The sequence below is a fragment of the Urocampus carinirostris genome, chromosome 3 (assembly GCF_059441175.1).
Source record: "Urocampus carinirostris isolate Australia breed hairy pipefish chromosome 3, RoL_Ucar_1.0, whole genome shotgun sequence".
Taxonomy (NCBI): Eukaryota; Metazoa; Chordata; class Actinopteri; order Syngnathiformes; family Syngnathidae; genus Urocampus; species Urocampus carinirostris.
The window spans coordinates 21,757,298-21,777,445 of record NC_142351.1 but is presented as its reverse complement, the minus strand read 5'-3'; the positions used below and the strand labels follow the sequence as shown (position 1 = coordinate 21,777,445).

At 39.3% G+C, this 20,148-nt stretch overlaps 1 protein-coding gene across 1 annotated transcript in view; it reads right to left on the bottom strand.

The window, feature by feature from the left end:
* The window catches only part of LOC148369105 (suppressor of tumorigenicity 14 protein homolog), a 28,484-nt gene that overhangs the window by 4,559 nt on the left and 3,777 nt on the right, over positions 1–20,148 (bottom strand). Inside the window, exons 2-17 of the mRNA XM_088331029.1 lie at positions 19,825–19,987; positions 18,643–18,773; positions 18,509–18,579; positions 17,250–17,437; positions 17,134–17,169; positions 14,823–15,051; positions 13,134–13,270; positions 12,965–13,062; positions 10,871–10,971; positions 8,572–8,705; positions 8,292–8,396; positions 5,893–6,009; positions 5,624–5,749; positions 3,221–3,404; positions 773–1,044; positions 566–702 (exon numbers count right to left, since the gene is read on the bottom strand). Coding sequence (XP_088187155.1) covers positions 566–702; positions 773–1,044; positions 3,221–3,404; positions 5,624–5,749; positions 5,893–6,009; positions 8,292–8,396; positions 8,572–8,705; positions 10,871–10,971; positions 12,965–13,062; positions 13,134–13,270; positions 14,823–15,051; positions 17,134–17,169; positions 17,250–17,437; positions 18,509–18,579; positions 18,643–18,773; positions 19,825–19,987 — 2,229 coding nt within the window. The remainder of the gene's footprint in view (positions 1–565; positions 703–772; positions 1,045–3,220; positions 3,405–5,623; positions 5,750–5,892; positions 6,010–8,291; positions 8,397–8,571; positions 8,706–10,870; positions 10,972–12,964; positions 13,063–13,133; positions 13,271–14,822; positions 15,052–17,133; positions 17,170–17,249; positions 17,438–18,508; positions 18,580–18,642; positions 18,774–19,824; positions 19,988–20,148) is intronic.

The window sequence follows — 20,148 nt, the reverse complement described above, 5'->3', positions numbered from 1 at the left end:
TCTGTTGAAACTCAGAAGTCCAATTCGTCTTAAACAATAAGCCCACAGCTAAGAGTGACCAACTATGTTCTAGAGCAGTGTTTCCTAACAAGTGTGCCTTATAACTGTGTTTAGTCAAGTCATGTTTATTTGTATAGCCCTTAATCACAAGGAGTCTCAAAGGGCTCTGTCCAAAAAGAAGAACATAACCTAAAATGAGCTAATTTCCACTATGATCTGCCTTTGGCCATATTCGACAATGTTGTATTGTTTTTTGCATTATCATGTTGCTAATTAGCTACTCCACTTAAATACATTGTCTTTAATTAATCATGTTAATGTATTAAATGTAAAACATGTTTTACCATTTTATCAAGGGCAGTGTGCTTCCAAATTGATTAAATGAAAAGTTGTTTCTTAGCTCAAAAAAATTGCGAAACACTGCACTTAAGAATCTTCCTCAAGTCCCTTAAGTCTCTTTCAAATTAGGTTTGTTAACTAGCTCTCAAGAGAATTACTGCCAAGTTTTACAAGTAAATCTTTCCAAAGTCCAGCTATTGTTTAAAGTAGAATATTGTCTCATTACCTGGCAAGCATCCACGCCACCTTGGAGAACGCCAGCACACATCATTCCATCAGTCACTTCGCCGTTCATGGCATTGTTGCACACCAAACTGTTGATAATGCGAACTTTGGCTTTCTGCAGGACGTTCCCCGCAGTACCTTTAAAGTGACACTAGGATCAAAGCACTACCTGACTAATATCTTTCAAGCTCACCAATTTGCTGCCCACCTCCCTCTCTGCTGGCACCCCAGCCAGTTATCCAGGCCTCCTGACCGGCTGGAAATTGGTGCGCGGGTGAGGGCAAACAGATGGGCCAGATGTGCTGGTTAAGTGGCACGTCGGATTCCAGCTCCATCAGCGCCACGTCATTGTTGAAGGTGACTTGGTTGTAGTTGTGGTGGGCCACGATCCGCATTACCTTCCTCCTTACCGTCCACTCGTTTGTGCGGCTCAGCATATGCTGGCCCAGGAGTGCCTCCCATTGTTCGGCCTTTGAGTGCCTGTGGCAGGAGACATTTCTTTAAAATGTATCTATTCAAATTCAACGAGTTTTTTAACTTGTTTGAAAATATCCCTCCAACTTTAAAGATGTATAAACTGACTGTACAGACTCTGATATGTCCGCGAAGTCTTCTTAGAAAGCTACCGTCAAACAAAGGCTTCACAGGAAGAATTCTTGACTCGTTTTGAGAAACCTTTTTGAAAAGTTCTCATTGTCTGTAGTGACTCAGACAAAATATATCTTGAGAAATGAGAAAATGGGCTGTTTTAGATATAGCAAGTCTTTCAAGTTAAACAATTGGTGTGTCAAGTCAAGTCACATTTATTTATATAGCCCTTAATCACAAGAATGTCTCGAAGGACTGCACAGGATTACAATTACAAAATTGCACAATTACCTGATCTTAAACCAGCATGCGGGCAAGGAACAACTCAAAAACCTCAGTGTGAGGAAAAAAGAGAAACCTTGAGAAAGGACCTCACATGTGGTAATCCCCCTTCCAGGATTGACCAGGGTGAATTACAATTAGCATTACCTTACACAGAAGAGTAAACATTAGGGAAGATGTCCAGAAAGAGCATGACACCAACGATGCCCCCAGCCTGTGTGAATGGGTACGTGTGAAGCACATTGTAAAGCGCTTTGGGAGGTCTTCATTGACTTGAAAAGCGCTATATAAATGCAGACCATTTACCATATTGACTGTTTCTGTAACAATAATATTTGTACAACTACTCAGTAATAACACCTGTAAACGTCAGAGTTGTCTTTCATAGACTCCATCTCTTAAGTCTCTTTAAAGTCAAACTACTGTTGTTTGTTAACACACACTCCTTAACCACTAGTGGTAATAGGGGCTCCACTTCCTTGTGTGTTTTGTGCCAGTAAAGCCAGGCTTTTTTTTGGAGGTAGAGGTTAGCTCCCCCACATGAAACGGATAGTACTGGTTTCCATGATTACCAGTAGCAGGTTATGTCTCCTGATCAGACGCCGCTACAGCACCTTCATCATCTGGTTGGCATTTATATTTAATCACTGTGGCAAAGCTGTTTTTTCCCAAAATGGTGGCTTTCATATTTTGGTTGAAAAATAAACTTTGTGGTGAGGACCTATTAAAGGCACAGGTACACGTCTTAATTCGTGCACTTTGTTTAAGGTGATTTATTGTCACTAAAATCATCATATCCAATCTTTTAAGTTACAGCAAAATAAAATAAAAAAAATAATGACATAAAATGACAAACAAATTTAAATCCTCATTAAACCATTCATGCTACTAGTCTATAAACTCAAATGGCCCAAGTTTTCTGCCAAGCTAGACTTTTTAAACTGTTCCACAAAAACTCATTAGATAGTCCAACTACTGTATTTTGTAAGCTACTTTTTTAAAGTTCAATTGGTGTAAAGACTCTTACAAATAAAAATAAAAAAACGATTTAGACAGGTGAAGAATCAACAATTTTACAAGTTTCTCAAGACCTTTGGTCCATAAATTGTCTCAATCGGTTTATGGACCTATGCTAAACTACTCACGAGTATAGTTTAATTGGTGCAACAAGTGTACTGCTAAGTTAGACTATTAAAACGAGTCTGTAAAGACTAAAGAATATTAGAAGTCAGTAAAGACTCAATTTTTAAAGACAGTTTAGATCGTTCAAGCATTATATATATTATATATATATTATTATATATACCGCAGCCATATCCCCCTAGTGGGAGGTGGCTAGAGTCATTTCTGGCTCTTTTTGGGAGATTAATACAGAGGAGGGGATTCCCAGCCCCCTCGCTCAACCCAACTGAGGTGTTGGGAGTCATTAGGTGACCAAACCCCCCAATTCCAACCCCTAATGCTGAATGCCAAGCAGGGAGGCAACCTGGACCAATGTTTAAGTCTTAGGTATGACTCGGCCGAGGCTTGAACCACAACCTCCCAGTCTCGGGGCGGGCGCCATACCCCCAAGGCCACCGAGCTGGTTAAATATGATTAACTAGTCTATAAAATCAACTGCTGTTAAGTCTCTGCAGCACTGAATACTTATTTAGATTATTTCGAAAACAGAATATCTGACAATTTTAAAAAGATGTCACTTAGGTGAAAGTGTGTTCTTCAAATTTAAGGACTCTAACATCCAACTAAATCCTAAACTTGAGACATGAGTTGAAGTTTTTCGTACTTGACTGAATCTCTGTCTTGGACGCAGTGAGCAGCCGTCAGCAGCCAGCGGCTGCTAAGCACAGCAGCAGCACATGCATGACCCTGGCCCAGCAACTGGAGGCTGACCTGCCAGGGCCACTCGCCTTCTTGTGAAGACTCACCACCCACAATGCGAGAGCTTCGGTAAGGCCGCAGACCGCACTCTGGGGGGAAAAAAAGAACGAAAACAAAAAACCCACGAAATTATTTATTGTTCTTCATTAAGTTTTCGGCTGTGACAAGTAGGAAAATAATTTTGACGCGTGATTGTCCTCTATTAATTTTTCGATTAACTGGTGAAATGAATGAAACAAAATGTTATCATTTAAATCCCTGAATTTTAAAACCAAACATATTTAAAATTTTACCTTAGTTTATTTATACATTACATTATTTTGTGAACCACAACATGTCAGAAAATACTCTCAAAAGGTAATCATTATTTTTAAAAGTACTGGTAAAAACAAATATCTGTTCTCTTTTTTCCTGTGACCTAAAGAGAATGGGACATTTCTTTTTTTGTTAAATAACACCTACTCACTTAGAGTATTGAAGAAAAATGTGACAAGTGTTCATTCCAATATCAGCAAAATGTTTAATAATTTTTCAATGTAAAGATACAGTAATTTTTTTCATCGAAGACAATGGATATTTGTGAATATTTACTGTTGAGCTGTGGAAATGACCAGATTTTCACAGCTGTAAGGCGCACATAAAAGTATACGATTTTCTTCAAAATGTGTCGTGCACCTTATAGTGCCCTGGGTGTGTGTGTGTGTGTAGATGGAGTAGAAGACACAATGGGAATGTTAAGGGGGAAGTATGGACATTGATTATACATTAAAGAACAGCGAACATTGTAGTTTGTTCTACATAACACCATCAAACTGTGCCGCAATGCGTGCCCTTCTCAAGCCGTAAGTACACCTGACGCAATCTTTAAGCGTCAGAAAAGTCAAGAAAGTGAATTAGGCATGTTTCATGGTCATTTGGCACTGATGTTCTATTTTGAATCAGACCATGATAGATAGATACTTGATTCATCCCTGTAGGGATATTCACATTTCCAGCAGTATCCTTGTGTTAAAAAATAAAATTAGAGATATAGGATACAAAAATGCCCAATATAACGTGTTAATAAAGAGCATTTAAATAGTGTTCCAAAAATCGACACTGTAATAAAAATAGGGTAATATGCAAATGTGGGGTTAGGGTTTAATGTGGGCTTTTACTCCCCCGGGTGGAGTTAAAGAGCTTCATGGCATGAGGGAGAAATGACCTCCTCAGTCTGTCCATGAAAACATCAGTGCATTTGTTTGCTATGAATAACGGTAGACAAAAATGTCTTCACTTTATTTTGGTGCTTGTTTTATCATGGCCATGCCCACGCCTATTGATGATTGAAAGATAAATTACGACTTAAATAAAGTCCAACAGTTTTGATCCCGCTCTATTATTAAATATGCACACTGGTATTCTTGTGTGAGTGCGTGTTTTTGTTTTAATGTGGACATAGTATTGCACCCGCTCTAATTATTAATAAAGCACATCTGTATGCTTGTTTGTGTGTGTTTTGTTAAGACAGACATGATTGAGGACACTATGAAAACATTGAAGGAAGCATTCTGGGCACGCTAATTGTATATAACGCTGTACCTCATTATAAGGTGCGCCTTATGTGTGTGTTAAATACAGCATTGGCAAATGACCCCGAGACTGTTCCCTTTTTTTAGTTCAGTGGTCCTTATGGTTGTGAAAATACAGTAATTGTCAATCATCAATTAGTCACTTGCCAGGTAAATAGATAGCAAGGTGAATCTGTTCTCCAAATGCGCCAGGTTTATTATGTAGTACGTTGCAGATGTTCTGGCTATTACTCAATTAGGTTACATTTGAATATCTTATAAATATTTGTACTTTGAAAATTTAAATATAAAGTAAATTTAGTACAGTATATATAGACCATTGAATATGCTGCAGGCTGCAACTATCCATCCATTTTCTGCACCACTTATCCTCATCAGAGTCATGGGGCCCCATTAACTATATTAGAGTGTAAAATTCTACATTAGGGATGCATTGAATTATATACAGGGTAATAAATTGAGAAAACTATGATTTAATCTATTAAAGGAATGCTTACAACACCCCAAAGACTGGGATAGGCTCCAGCTTGCCAATTACCCAAATGAGGAAAGTGGCAAAAAAAAAGGATGGATGAAATAAAGATTAATACCATGTCGTTGGGTTCGGAGTCAAACTGACTTGCAATCAAGATAAATCACAAAGGTTAACTACTTCAAATTATTGTGGACTTATTTGCATTGAAAAGACAACATTAAAACTGGTTTTAATGTTGTGCGCACGTGTAAAATTGACGTACGGCAGGCTTCCTCATCTGATGTGTCCTCGCAGTCTTCCTCGCCATCACATTCAGGGTTGACTTTGTCCAGACACTGTCCGTTTCTGCATCGAAAGGTGGAGTCAGGACATGTCGTCAAGGCGACCGCTGTGGGACATCACAAGCACATGTTAGCGGTGGACACAATTATGTTCTGTCCTGTCTGGTGTTTATCTTTATTTTTGACTGTTTAATTTCCATAGAAAAGTGTATTTGTCACAAACGACTAGCAGAAGCAGGTTCCTTCGCACATTTTTCACATTTGAACTCGTCAGATCGATCAGTGCAGTCCTCTTTGCCATCACACACCCTCGTCTGCGAGAGACACTGACCGTTCTTACAGCGGAATACGTTGGGCTTGCAGCTGCCTGACAAAGTAGACAAAGTCAGTCAAATTTCAGAAAAGGAATACCACATAATCAATGATTATGTCCCAGACTATATTTTTGGGTAGGGTTTATTTTTTTAAATGCAATGACACACGCAAATAGGGGTTGCTTTCATACACATCATAATGCATGAGGGTGGGTCAAGTATTGATAGCAAGAATCAGGACCAAACACTGAGTGGTGCAAGAGCCAGAGGTGATTTTAGGTTCAGAGTTTTGGTGTCTTATCTCTTTCCCTTTCCACCAACAACTCAAGTCATGTTTATTTGTATAGCCCTTAATCACAAGAAGTCTCAAAGGGCTACACCGACCAAAGACTTTTACAGACTACAAAAATATTTCAGTCATTAAAAATATAAATTCAATCAATTAAATAATTAATAAACACTAAATAAATAATCTACCTAAGTGTTCTCAAACACAAACTTTTTTATTACCAACAAGATCAAAATCGGTATCAATCCATAACTTTTTTAAAGAGTAAATCGTTTATAGAATATCCATCAAAGTGTGATGATAATGTGTTAAACCGATGAGTAGAAGATACATAATTATCAGAATACATCTTTTTTATTCTGGGTGGGATGTTTTTAACTCAGTCCACTGTTCAAATGATGCTTTTCCGTGTGTGTGTTAACTCTGTTCTAGCGGTGTTGTCAAATGGACTGAACCGTTTTAAGACAAAGGAGAATTTCTGACGCTGTGTTGTTCACATTTTTGCTATGCTTTCCTTTTTTTTAAGCTAGCGTTTTTCATCATATGTCCTTTATTGATAAGAATTTCAAAAGTGTTAGAATTTTTGGGGTTGCTTAGGTAGAATTTGGGTGTGCTTGAGCACCCCCATAAACCCATGGATAGTGCTTTTGCCTCTCTGGCATCTGTCCAAAAAGTCCTAAGTTTTTTTTAGGAATCCCGACATATTAGTAAAACAAATCTTACCCCTTTCACAGAAAATGTTACAAATTTGGTTTTGGTTAGGGTTTTGGTTGGAGTTTAGTCTTAGGTATAAGTGATGATCATCAAGGATCAGAAGCGCCTGATCCACAAAAACAGTAAAAAAAAACTCAGAGAGGAATGCGCTAGAGATTTGAAACTTTGTATACTTTTCCAGCTTCCTCCGTTTTATTATCTATTAAAGTTTGGTGATAAGCCCCTTTTGATTAAATAATTTAACGGAAAATGCGTTAGGCTTCATGGTTACAGGGTTCGGGTTGCAGAGTTGTGGTTGGAGTGAGGGATGGGTAAGTGTCAGGGGTTAGAGTCGGTTGGGGGTTAAAATGGTAGGGGGTTAGAGTTATGAACCAATTTATATTGTTTACATTCCACAAATTTAAAAAAGCACTCTTTTTTACTCAACAAAATAGTGAAAAAAGTACATGTACACGTAAAGTACGCAAAATTTTCTCTCAATGTGCCAAGTTTGTTAGGAGAGGTTAGGGTATTGCATTATCAGTTGCTTGTAAAGGTAAAGAATTGCCTTTTTAAAATGACAAGATTCAGCCTTGTTTGTTCTTATACCTTTGCTCACTTTAGTTACAATCTTGTCTATTTAGTTAGTAACTGTAGAATAATGCCTCAAAAATAGGCCTTAAAAGCAAAGAGAAAGGCAGCAGAGTGAAGTAATTCTCTGATCTCTTGGACAAAATCAAAGATAAATGAAAATCCGAGATCAGAGTCACGTTAATTAGTTTGCACCTTTTAATTATCAATTTTGAATTTTGATTAGCTGCGTAAAGTTAACATGATTGGAATCAGTTGTCATTGATACAGTGCCGTGAAAAAGTGTTTGCCCCCTTCCTGGTTTCTGTGTTTTTTGCATATCACTCTCAAAGCTTTCAGATCATCAAACCAATCTTAATATCATGCAGAGACAGGCCAAGGAAATACAAATTGCAGTTTTGAAAAGTTGATTCCATCTATTATGGCACAAAAAAAAAATCAAAACATATCCGTCCCTATGTGAAAAAGTAATTGCCCCCTGAACCTAATAGCGAGTCGGAACACCTTTGGGAGCGATACCTTTTTTTGCATGGGGCCAGATAGGCCTGGATTTTTTTGTGGCTTGATAAACGGAATCAACATTTCAAAACTGCATTTTGTTTCACCTTGGGTTTTCTCTTTGTGATATTAAAATTAGTTTGATGATCTAAAACCTTTGTGAGTGATAAACAGAATTCAGGAAGTGGGCAAATATGTTTTCACGGCACTGTATACTTTTTTCCATAGTGATTTTTAAATCTGAGTACTTAAACGGGAACCTACTGCAGTCTTCTTCATCACTGGCATCTCCACAGTCATCCACACCGTCACAGCGTAAATGGGAATCCACGCATAAGTCATTGGTGCAGAGAAACCTTCCAGGGCAAGCTGCTCCAAAAGGAAACACAACAAAATTATCAGAAGTAAATACAAGTCAAATCAAATGCCTGATTTTAACATGAATGGCTCAATTTGACAAAAAAGGTTCATTATACAAATCAACGTAATCAATAAATATAATTTTATGAATGCACTATTTTGCATGACAGCAAAAAGACTTAACAGTCAGTGACGTCGACGGCCTCATAGACGGCCAAGAAACCCTGGTCCACATACGACCAGTCCGAGTTGAACTTGACAGTCATCAGGTTGCTTCTGCTGGCCACTGTTGTTCTTTCCGCTTTGGCACCGCATAGCCTGCGATGCATATAGGATGACTTAAAGTTGCATGATTTATTCACTCTAGTGTGCATGTGCCTCATTAGATGTGCTTGAACCGTTAAATATTATGCTAATATGTTGCTTTAGAACTGTTTTTCAATCTGTCTGGTGGGGCACACTGGTGTGCCGGGAAACCCAGGATATTGTTTAATTGTATTTTTGCAATAAGGCCAGCCATTGTTCTGTATTTTTGCTCCCTTCCACTGAACGGCTGAGTAACCGTAACATTCATCCATATCAGTAGGTGGCAGCAAATAACTTTTTTTTCTTTTTATATACTAATTTTCTGTATATGAGGTAAAACAGGGAATATATTTAATACCCTATTTAATTGATGAATCGTTTTGAGATTGCACCGGAAATTATTGAAATAAAGACAAAAAAAGTACAAATCTTGCAGATAATTTTACCCAGACAGCATGAAAAGGGCACAAATGCGTCGCCATTTTCACTCTGGGTTTAATCTAGCCTCTGCCTACAGAAATTACTCATTCCTACTATCCTTTCTGATTGGACTTTGGAATCATGGTCAAACTGTGGCCTGAATACCCTTGACAATATGTATACTGTATTGATGGTGTATTTCCCTCATTTACTATCCTCTCAGAAAAGTTCAGACCCCCTTTGCTCTCAAATATTTTATTACTTTCAGACTCTGTATTTTATCCCAAACCAATTTTCTCACTTCCCAAACCAACCTCCATAGATCCTGTTGAACTCCTTATTATCACTACTAGATACAAGAGATTCATCCCTAATCCTGAAATTTTACATTTGTATTTTTAAATTCAAACCAACCTCACTCAATTCTTTAAAGCCTCAAATCAAAATTTCTCATAAGCAGTGGGACCACATACAAAATCTTGTACACTCTTCATCTACTTGTGCAAGACACCGACTCCTGCAATGTAATATCCAGCACAAAAGCCGTCTCACCTACGCAAAACTAGCAAAAACTCTTACAACAAATGTAAACAGTCACAGGCCAATTACCTACATATGTTTTTTCCTGTCCCCAACTTAATGGTTTTTGGTTTTCAATTTTGTAAATGATTGAGTAAGGTGTTCAATTTATCAATTGACCCAAATACACTCATTGCCCTTTTCAGAAACCCGCCACCGCCACACCATTCTGAACCATCGCAAACTATAATTACCATTTAAACCTACATGCGAGGAGACTCATCCTCTTTAAATGGACGCATACATCCCCTCCAACATACCACAGAAGAAGATATTGCTTGAGAAAATCCGATTCCCTTTTAAAAGTTACCTACAGGGCTTCTACCAGACCTGACAACCCTTTTTATCACACATAGATACCCAGCAGTTTGATCAAAAAGATCAGTATCCCCTTTTTTTCTTATTTCATTATTAATATAGATATATTTTTTCTTATTTTTCTTGTCATTACTATTATCATTATGAAATTGAGGATCACTGTTATTACTTATTGAATTGACATGTTATTACTTAACCTCTAACCCCCATTTCTTGTTTCTTGTACATTTTCTGGATGTAGTGAATGTGTGGCTGAGTGTGTTGTTTGGGTAGGTAATGGCATATGTGCATAATATATTTCAATGGAAACCCCAATGTTTCCAACTTGTTCAATGTAAGTCCTCTGTCTTGCTTGATTTACTGGAGTTAAGAGAAAATGAAACTATTTGAACAAAAAAAAACAGTAAAAGTTATAACATTGTTTAAAAAAAAACATTGTTTCTCTGGCAAATCATTTTTTCTAATGTAAAGTATTGCTTTTGTTATTATTTAAAAAAAAACGGGATAAAAATAATGTCAAACTCCAAAAAGGCTTTAAAATATTGTAAAATCCTAAATTACATAAACCAAAATAAAGAACCTGTTTAACCTCATCTGCCACCATGACAGCAAATTATAAGAAAACAGAATACTGTAAATGAAAACAAAATGATCATTTAAGCTTTTAAAAAACACATAACTCTTGCAGGGAATTATTTTTAAACATTTTCAAAGAAAGGTGTCTTTTTAGATTTTTGAAATGAAAAAACGTGTGCCTTGGCTCAAAAAAGGAAGAAAGACTGATTTAGAGGTTATATGTGACATGTATACTGGATATTATATATACTATATAGACTGGACAATGACAAAAAGCAAAAAACCTGCGGTTGTTGACTTCCACATAATCCTGTGAACAGTCGTTGGAGTCATTTCCAACGTAGAACTTGCTGAATTTGACTTTGACTAACTTGCCCTTTGACACCTGGAGAAAAATCACAATTAAGATTTTCATGTAAACCAATTCAAACACGATTTATTTGGCAGACATGTTTCTAAAAAATTATCTTAAATACAGATAAATACACGCACATATATCACATCTCATCAGCTGCACCACTTATCCTCGGTAGGGTCGCGGGGTATATATATATATATATATATATATATATATATATAGATGTATGTATGTACATATGTACACACTGATCAGAGCTGCACCCAGAATCAAAGGGGTCATGGGAACATGGGAAGAGGCAGAGAACATATCCACAACCTGTAAGTGCATAACACCACAACCCTTTTTAAGTGTATGGTTTCTTCTTTTCTTTATTTTTTACCACATGATGAACTGTTCTTTTGCCTGTCTGTCTTTTGGTTTGTTTGGGGGGGGGATTTTTATTTTATTTTTGTATGGAGAACTGGTTAAAACTCAGTAAAAATTGTGAATTAAAACTACCACCCCTTTCGCTAACTTCAGCAGACGCCTGTCTCCTGCAGAAGTAAATTACAACGTACGCAACTGGTAACTTCTGTCAGCCCTCCAGAAGAGGCGCCATCGTTAGGAGGAGCAGCAGTTCCGTTTTTGGTCTAGACCTGTCCACTGGTGGCCCTGGTCCCATATCGCCTCGGACTTTGTGACAGGACTTTCGCCTTCGGAGGGTAACAACGCCAAACTGACCATTATCTACCGGTTCTCCTGGTCGGTCGACTTTGTCCCCCACCAGAAACTCCCTTCGGCCGCAGAGACAGGGGACCTCCTGGTTTGACACGTGTTCCAACTTCACGGGATCTTGATAGACACTGTTTTAGACACGGGACCGAAGTTCACATCAAAAGTCTGGCGAGCGTTTTTGCGCAGCCCTTGGACCCTCCATGAGCCTATTTTCAGAATACTACTCAGGCAAACAGAGAGGATGAAGCAGACCTTTGGAAATGCCCTCTGCTGTGTGGCTGCACGTCATCCCTCCACCTGATGCACCTTTCTCCCCTGGGTGGAGTATCCCGAGCTCGTTGACGGGGGTTTCTCCTTTCTTGTCAGCCATTGGATTCCAGCCCTAGTTCATTGACTACCAGGAGACGGAAGTGGCAATGCCATCTGTGTGTGTCCATCTGTGGTGATGCCGGAGCGTCTGGCGACAGGGAAGTGCGTCCCTCTTTGTCCATCTGTACGCTCCTATCAGCAAGCAGACCGCCGCTGTGCTCCCGCACTGCGCTACTAGCCTGGGCAGCGGGTCTGGTTATCGACCAAGGACCTCCTGATCCAGGTGGAGGACAAGAAGCTGGTGCCTCAGTTTGTGAATACCCTACGAGGTGGAGCGCATGGTCAACCTAGCTGCTGTCTGTGGCTGAGGTTTCATCCGACGTTCCGCGTTTCCCGCGTAAAGCCGGTGGCTGAGTTGGACCTGCCTCCCGAGCCTGTCTGTACATGGTGTGAAACTCTCGAACAGAGTCTACAACTTAAACAATTGAAAAATATTCACAGGTTTAAACTACTGTACAAACAATGGGTCTGGTCTCAATATGCACAGCAAGGGTTCTAATGGTGTCTCTAATGTATTTCTGTTCTCTTGCCATGTTGTAATTGAATTCCTGGTGAAATTACACACACACACACACACACATATATATATATATATATATGTTTATTATACGTCTGTTACTTGTAGTATCAGTTGGGATTTTGTTTCTTTGTTACAACCTTTGTTACAATCATTATTTCTTGTCTATGAATTGATTTTGAACTGTACAGCTCGTTTCGCACATGCTGTGAATGTTAGTGTTACGGGGGTTGCAGAAAATTGCTTTGGCTTTTGTGTGTATGAGGTAAGGAGTAGGATTTAATAAGTGTTCTGCCTTTCTTTCCCTTTCAGGCATTCTGTTATGATTGGTGTTATATTTACATTTGCTCACAAGGAATGTAATTGTCTGAAAGGAATAAATAAATGAGTGAAACTGAAAACAAATTAAATACTGGCCTGGATGTTCCACACACAGGAAATCTGAGGTGGATAGCTGGAAGGGAAATACGGCGAGTAAAAGACTCCCTTGTCACCCCTCAGAGTTCCTCCACATTCTGATAACGGCATGGCTGTTAAATGTAATTCCAATTATACCGAACAGAAGAAAATACTATCTTGTACTCACCAGGAGGCACCTGAGAGACCTGCGAAAAGTTGGCTACAAAGCCCGGAAAGTTCTTCTCCTGGTCGGTGACCAACGTCAACAACATGACATTGCCCGATGACACAAAAGACAGTTGACGGTGAGCTATGCCGCAATGTCTGGAAACAAAATACAAACACTCCGTGTTCAGGCAGAAAAATAGGACCAGGTGAAGATGTAGATCAGTGCTTATGGATGAAGGGCCAAATAAAGAATTTGATGACAAGCCGAGGGCCGGACTAATTGATTCTTGAAAATAAAATAAGTTGCTAATGATAGTTGCAAACGTGCTTGTCACAGCTAGTGACCTCTTAACCAGAGATAGCTGTTCCTTGGGTGAGGACCAAAGCCAACGGAACAGTCTGCCGGAAGACATTAGATGTGTGGGAACTTTTGATATTTTTAAGAGGAGTTTAGAGACCAATCTTTTAATATGGGTTTTAATTGATCACTTTTATTTAGTGTGACTTGTTTAACATCTGACATTTTACTGAAACATTCTTGACTTTTCACTTCACATTAATGTGTTTTTTTTCTGCAGTTGTTTTTTTATTTGTATTTTTTTAGTGTTTCCCCGTTTGGGGAGTGGGAGGTCACACTGGTAGGGTGGGGTTCAATGGCTGAAAATTCTGAATCCATCTGCTGCCATCCCTATCAGCGTGGATAAGCCTCCCTCAGGTCCCTTTCTTCACATGGTTAGTATGTGCCTTACCATAATCCTATTTTATATCTACAGCTCTCCGCGACCCTACTGAGGATAAGCGGTGCAGATAATGATTTTTTGTTTGTTTTTATTGTATTTTTAAGTATTGTGTGTGTCTGTGTGTGTTACATGTTTTGGGTTCTTGTGCTGGAATAAAGGAGGGGATTTTGTTATCTTATTGTACTCTGAATGTTTTTAAGTACTTTGAGTGTCAATTTTTTGTCAGAATAGTGCTTTAGAAAAAAAGGAATTTGATTAAGCAATATTAACGCTAACAGCTAACTGCTAAAGCAAAATATGTGCTCAGTTCAGGCCTACGATAGCTAAAAATTAAAGAAAAATAATACTTAAAATGTTTTTTGAGGAATTTTTTCACACTGTATTAATTTTCAATTTTTCAATGTTTAAATTGAGCAATGTCAATGCTAATGCTAATCCAGATAGTGACAGTGCCTGTGATGTCAGCTGATAGTTGTTTATATTGTGCTGATTGCACCTAGTGACCCCTAAAGTGATGACAGCACAGATACTAAAGCTAACAGTGAAACACTATACCTAAATATGTTCTTACGACTTAAAATAATTATTTTTGCTGTTTATTGTATACCTTCATTTTAAATGTTTTTATTTTTTTTATTTTTTTGAGAAGATTGATGCTAGCAGCGGCTTCAGTGACACTAGCTGCTATTATTCAGGAACCATCAGTAGCCAAAGGTTTATTTTTTACCAAAGAGAGATAAAAAAATAATAGCCATTTTCTATCGTTATTATAATATTGGATTGAAAAGCAATAAAGTGCAAAAATCAATTAACCATTCAAACGTTTTGTACAGTGAAAAAAAATGCAATGATTTCTTAGTGAATGATACAATAACATAGAAATTATTTCAGGGGGCACAGAAAACCTTAACAAAGGCCACATCTCGCTTGTGGGCCTTGACATTGACATTTGCGATGCAAAGCCTCACTCTGCCATGGCGTTCTTCTCGATGGGTGCAAGCGAATCATAAATCTTGACAAAGTCGCGTTGGCAGTCCTCCTCCAGGATCATCTTTTGGAAATCTAGTCGCACGCGGTGGGCAGGGTCAGCTCGCAAACGCCATTGCAGGTAAGCGTTGGACGGGTACGAAGAATCAGGGAAGCCAGGAGAGTGAATGATTCCACCCTCTCCAACATGCACGTTATAGGACTTTTTGACTGTAAAGCAGCAGGTTTGTATTTTGTTATTTACATCAAATTTGTCAGTTCAATTATGTATACAGTGGCGCATCTACATACGATTAATTGTTCCCAGGTCAAGCTGATACAGTAGGTCAGAAAAGTGAGTCCACCCCTCATATTTCTGCAGAGATTTAATTCAAGTGTTTAGTAGAACAACACTGAAAGAAACATTGCTTTGACACAATGAAAGGTCTGTGTACAGCTATAATAGCAGGGTGAATTTATTTTAAAAGTCAAAAAACTCATAGCGGACAATAACTAAACCCCTTTGCAAAAAAAGTGAAAACACCCTGAAGTACTGAGTACTTCCAGGCTGACGCCCACCTTCTTCAATCTATGCACTAGATAGCATTTGGATGTGACGCTGTGCATGTTCACTCAGCTTCTTTGGAAATCCAACACAAGCCCTGATGTGAGTGTATCCTGATTTTTTAATACGCTGGATGATCTTGGCCATTGTACTGCAACTCAACTTCGGGGTATTAGCGGTCATCTTGTAGCCCTGGGCAGACTTACATAGTGCCACTATTTTATTTTTTAAGGTCCCCTGAGAGTTGCTTGCCATGGTGTGCCATGTTGGGAGTTTCAGAGTGTACTTCAAATTGATGATGGTCTGCATTTCTATAGCGCTTTTCAAGTCATTGAAGACCTCCGATTGCTTTACAATGTGCTTTACACTTTCCCTTTTACACAAACTAACAAACCAATAGGATCATCAGCCATGCAAGGTAACTACCTGCTCATTGGGGCATTAGAGATTCAGTGTCTTGCCCAAAGACATATAACATGGAGGGCCAGGAATTGAACCTGTCAATCCCAAGACGAGCGCTTTTACCTGATGAGCTACTGCCACTGAACACACTTGCTCCCTATTCATACCTGAGACCGAGCAAGAGTAACAAGTCACATGGTATTTTGGAGGGAAAATGACAAGCAGTGCTTTGTTTGGACCAATAGGGGTGTAGTGCATTTGGGGTGTACTTGTGTTGCCAGGGGTCAAGTTATTGATGGCTATATTTTGAGTTTTTTAGGGAGAAAAATAAATTTACTCTGCTATAAAAGCTTTACACAGACCCTTTTTTCATTGTGCCATACGATGTTTCTTCAGTGTTGTTCCATTAAATCTTATAACTGAGTCTCTTCAGAAATGGGATGGGTGTACTCACTTTTGTGACAAACTGTATCTAAGTTTCTACTCAAACTAATTTACCCCATAAGAAATAACTTAAAAACAGGGCAGGGTGGTTAGCGCGCAGGCCCACGGTGCGGAGCTACAGGGTTTAATTCCAGCTACTGCGGCCTCGCTGTGCAGAGTTTGCATGTTCTGCCCGTGTCAGCGTGGGTTGCCTCGAGGCACTCTGGTTTCCTCACACATTCCAAAAACATGCATGGCAGGTTAATTGGCCAGCCCAAATTCTCTCAAGGTGTGAATGAGCGAGTGAATTGTGTGTCTTCATGTGCCCTGCGACTGGCAGGCAAACAGTTCAGGCAGTCCCCTGCTAACTGAAGATAGCTGGGATGGGCTCCAGCACCCCGCGACCCTAGTGAGTATATGCTGCGCAGATAATAGACGGATGGATTGAAATAACTGAAAACCAATTAATCGGTCCGAACTTCCTGATCACTAAAAACACATTCTAGGGTGAGGACCAAAACTTATGGTGAAGCAGAGTTCAGCCACTTTGGTCCTCGCCTCTGGAACAGTCTGCCGGAGGACATCAAGTCTGCAAGGACCCTTGACATTTTTAAGAGGAGGCTTCATACAAGATAAAAAAATGATATTAACAAAATAGAATGCACGTTTATCATAAGCATTTACAATGGAAGGCAGTTGCTAACACAGGTGGATTCATGGTGGTGGAGGAGTGAGGGAGCATTAGAAACTTTTAATGATACGTAAGCACACAAGAGCTCGGGATAGGGTCTGTATGGTGAGAAAGGCATGAGCTAACTGGGAAAAGCTGATGCTGGCAGTGAGCGGTCTCAGCACTTCCTCGTAACTAGAGCAGCTTGTATGTAAAGAAGTCACTGTATATGGATATACATACAAATTCTTACCCACTAAGGATGATAATGTCATTCGTGGATCAATAACTGCACAAAAAGAGGATAATGTTTAATGTGGACGTCTCAGCTTTTAGGTTGTATGTCTCCAGCAGTGCGTAAGAGCGGACCTCGCGTGACGATGGTGTTCAAGTCGAGTGCTTGCTGGGGCCTGAGTAGCAGCCTCCCCCGCCGACTTTGATGACTTTCCTTCGCAGTTTGTAGTGACTGGATGGCGATGTCTAGGGACGCCTGCTTGGGCGCGGGGACGCCGAACTCAGATCTGTAGTACGCAGTCAAGGAATCACCACCGCCATCGCTGTGCAGGACAAAGATTGTTATTATTTTACATAACATGGACCTCACCTAGAAGGTGCTGACATAGCTGCCATCTTTCTGCTACAGGTACCCGAAAAACAAAAACTTAGCAAAAAGCTGGGGAAAAATGAGAAGATAAAAGGTGAGGTTTAGCCGATTTGAGTCTCTGAATTTTGTGTTATTCCTTGTGCTTTTAAAAAATCCTCTTTGGGTGCACTACTTATGGCCTGTAAGCCAGATATGGCACTTTTTATGAGTACATATGGCTCGGAGATAATATGTCACAAAAGTGATTCTATTTTATTATATTCAAAGACGGCGCACCGCAGGCCATTAAAGGATCGGTCCAGTATATATTTATGGGACAGTATTAAATCCAGTTTACAGTCACTGTGTTACACTAACATACCCTGTTTTTGCTGTACGTCTCTAATGAATCCTTTATATGGAATATCATTAAGATATCTATGTTCACTGTTAAGACACTTTATGATTAAAACCCACTGAACAAACTGTAATCAACCAAAAGGATTGGGTGAGCGGTAGGGTTAGGTGGATCGCTGCACACAAAGCTCTCTCCCCTCGCTCTCGCATGCGCCCTCTGCGCTGAATGGAAACATATCCATAAACTTTTCCTTTGTAGTATTTTGCGACAATTTTACAAAAGAAATGCTCACACCTGGTTTTGAAACCATTATTGACAAAAAAAAAATACAGTTAAAATGAGCCTCAAAGGTCTTAAGTAAGAGCGGGAGGGTGACAAGTTTGAAGTGGTATGTTTTTTTTTATTGGACACAGGCTGTCTATATTATTATTTCATAAATTTGATCAAATCCTTAAACTTCACACAGTGAAATAAAAAATGAGCTTTCGTCCGGGTTGTGCGGTTTTGTTGAATTTTGTTTAATATATATGGTGCGGCTCTCTCTAAAAAACAAAAAATAAAAACAAAAATCCATATATTTGGGTTAAAAAAAGTTCCCGAATTCTGCACTATACCATACAGCAACACCTAGTGGTCAAATAATATACACTGTCCATTGAACAGAAAACACATTTTCATGTGACTCACCTGAAGGCATCCACAGATGAGCGCTGAAAATATTTGCGCAGCGTGGCGTTCGCATTGTAGATCACTTTGAGCTGGGAAATAAACCTTAGTGTTAGCTGAAGCTAACCTCTTCATGATGCTTAATGGCCACTCACCTGATGGCTGACAAGAGAAGCCATCTTGACAAAGGCCTTGCTTTCAGGGTCCTCATAGGCCGGAAGGAAGCGTTGGTTGGCTATGGACATGGAACCCACATAGATACGCGGCACAGCCGCATCACGATGTACTGGCGGCATAAAAATGAATGCATTGTTAGGCTTATAATAAATCTTGGGTTTGTCTTTTGTGGAAAATTCATTCAATCACTTGACACGGGGGCGCTGAAGTTAATCCCAGCTGAAATAACTATAATAATAATTATTCTTCTTATTATTATAATATTATCAAATTGCAAATCAAGCTTTATTTGTGAGGCACTTTACCGGCAATGAATTAAAATCCCAGTGCTGTATAAAAACATTATGCGTACAATAAGAAATAAATCCCCTTTTTTTTTTCAAATCCTCCTTTTTCTGACACCCAATAACCCAAAACACCAAATACACAAACACAAAGACATGGGTTAAAACAAAATTAAGACAAAAGATAAAAATAAAATAATAAAATAAATACCATTAAGGCAAGGCACAGACTAAACATGTAAGGAAAGGGACCTGAGGAAGGCTCATCCACACTGATGGGGATTGGAGCTGATGGAAGAGATTTTCAGCCATCAATCCACACCCTACCAGTGCAGAGGCCTCTCAGTCCCACATGAAGAGAGACTGCAATTATTGAAAAACAAATACAGAACTAAGACATAAAAATGTGAAATAGATAGTAAAATATAAGACGGTAAGAGATCAGAAGTAAAACAAATCAAACTAAATAAAAAAAATCAAATAAAAGCCATATTAAAAAAAGATGGTATGAAGCCTACTCTTAAAAATGTCAAGGGTCCTTGCAGACCTGATGTCCTCCGGCAGACTGTTCCAGAGGCGAGGACCAAAGTGGCTGAATGCTGCTTCACCATAGGTTTTGGTACTTACCCGATAAACTGTCAACAAGCCGCTGCCAGAGGACCTCAGGGATTGAGAGGGCTGATATAATAAAAGCAAATCAGACACATAAAATGGCCCAAGACTTTTAATACATTTAAAAACTAGTAAAACCACCTTAAAATTGATACAAAAACGCAATGGGAGCCAATTCAGCAATTTTAATACTGTAATGTTCTCCCATCCCCCTCACCCTAGCCTCATTCTTTTTGGGAATAGTGACAATAAGAGGTAGCTTACGGTGAAAGCGCCACACAAGCATTCCGGTCAGCAGAGAAAGAGCGGCGGCAGTCGCCACAAGGCCGAGTCCGATGAAAAGCTTCCTGTGGCGCCTTGGCCTCTTTTCCAGCTTTTTGGCATCTGGGGCAGGCAGAAACTGAAGGTTTGCGTCCAGGTCAAGATCCTGTTGGGAGGTTGCCATGGTGATGCAGTCAGATAAAATTGCGGTTCAAAAGACTTTTTTTGTTAATGCATTGTTATTCTTTGTAACGACAAGTAGTCAAGTAAGGTCAAGTCATGTTTATTTGTATAGCCCTTAATCACAAGGTGTCTCAAAGGGCTGCA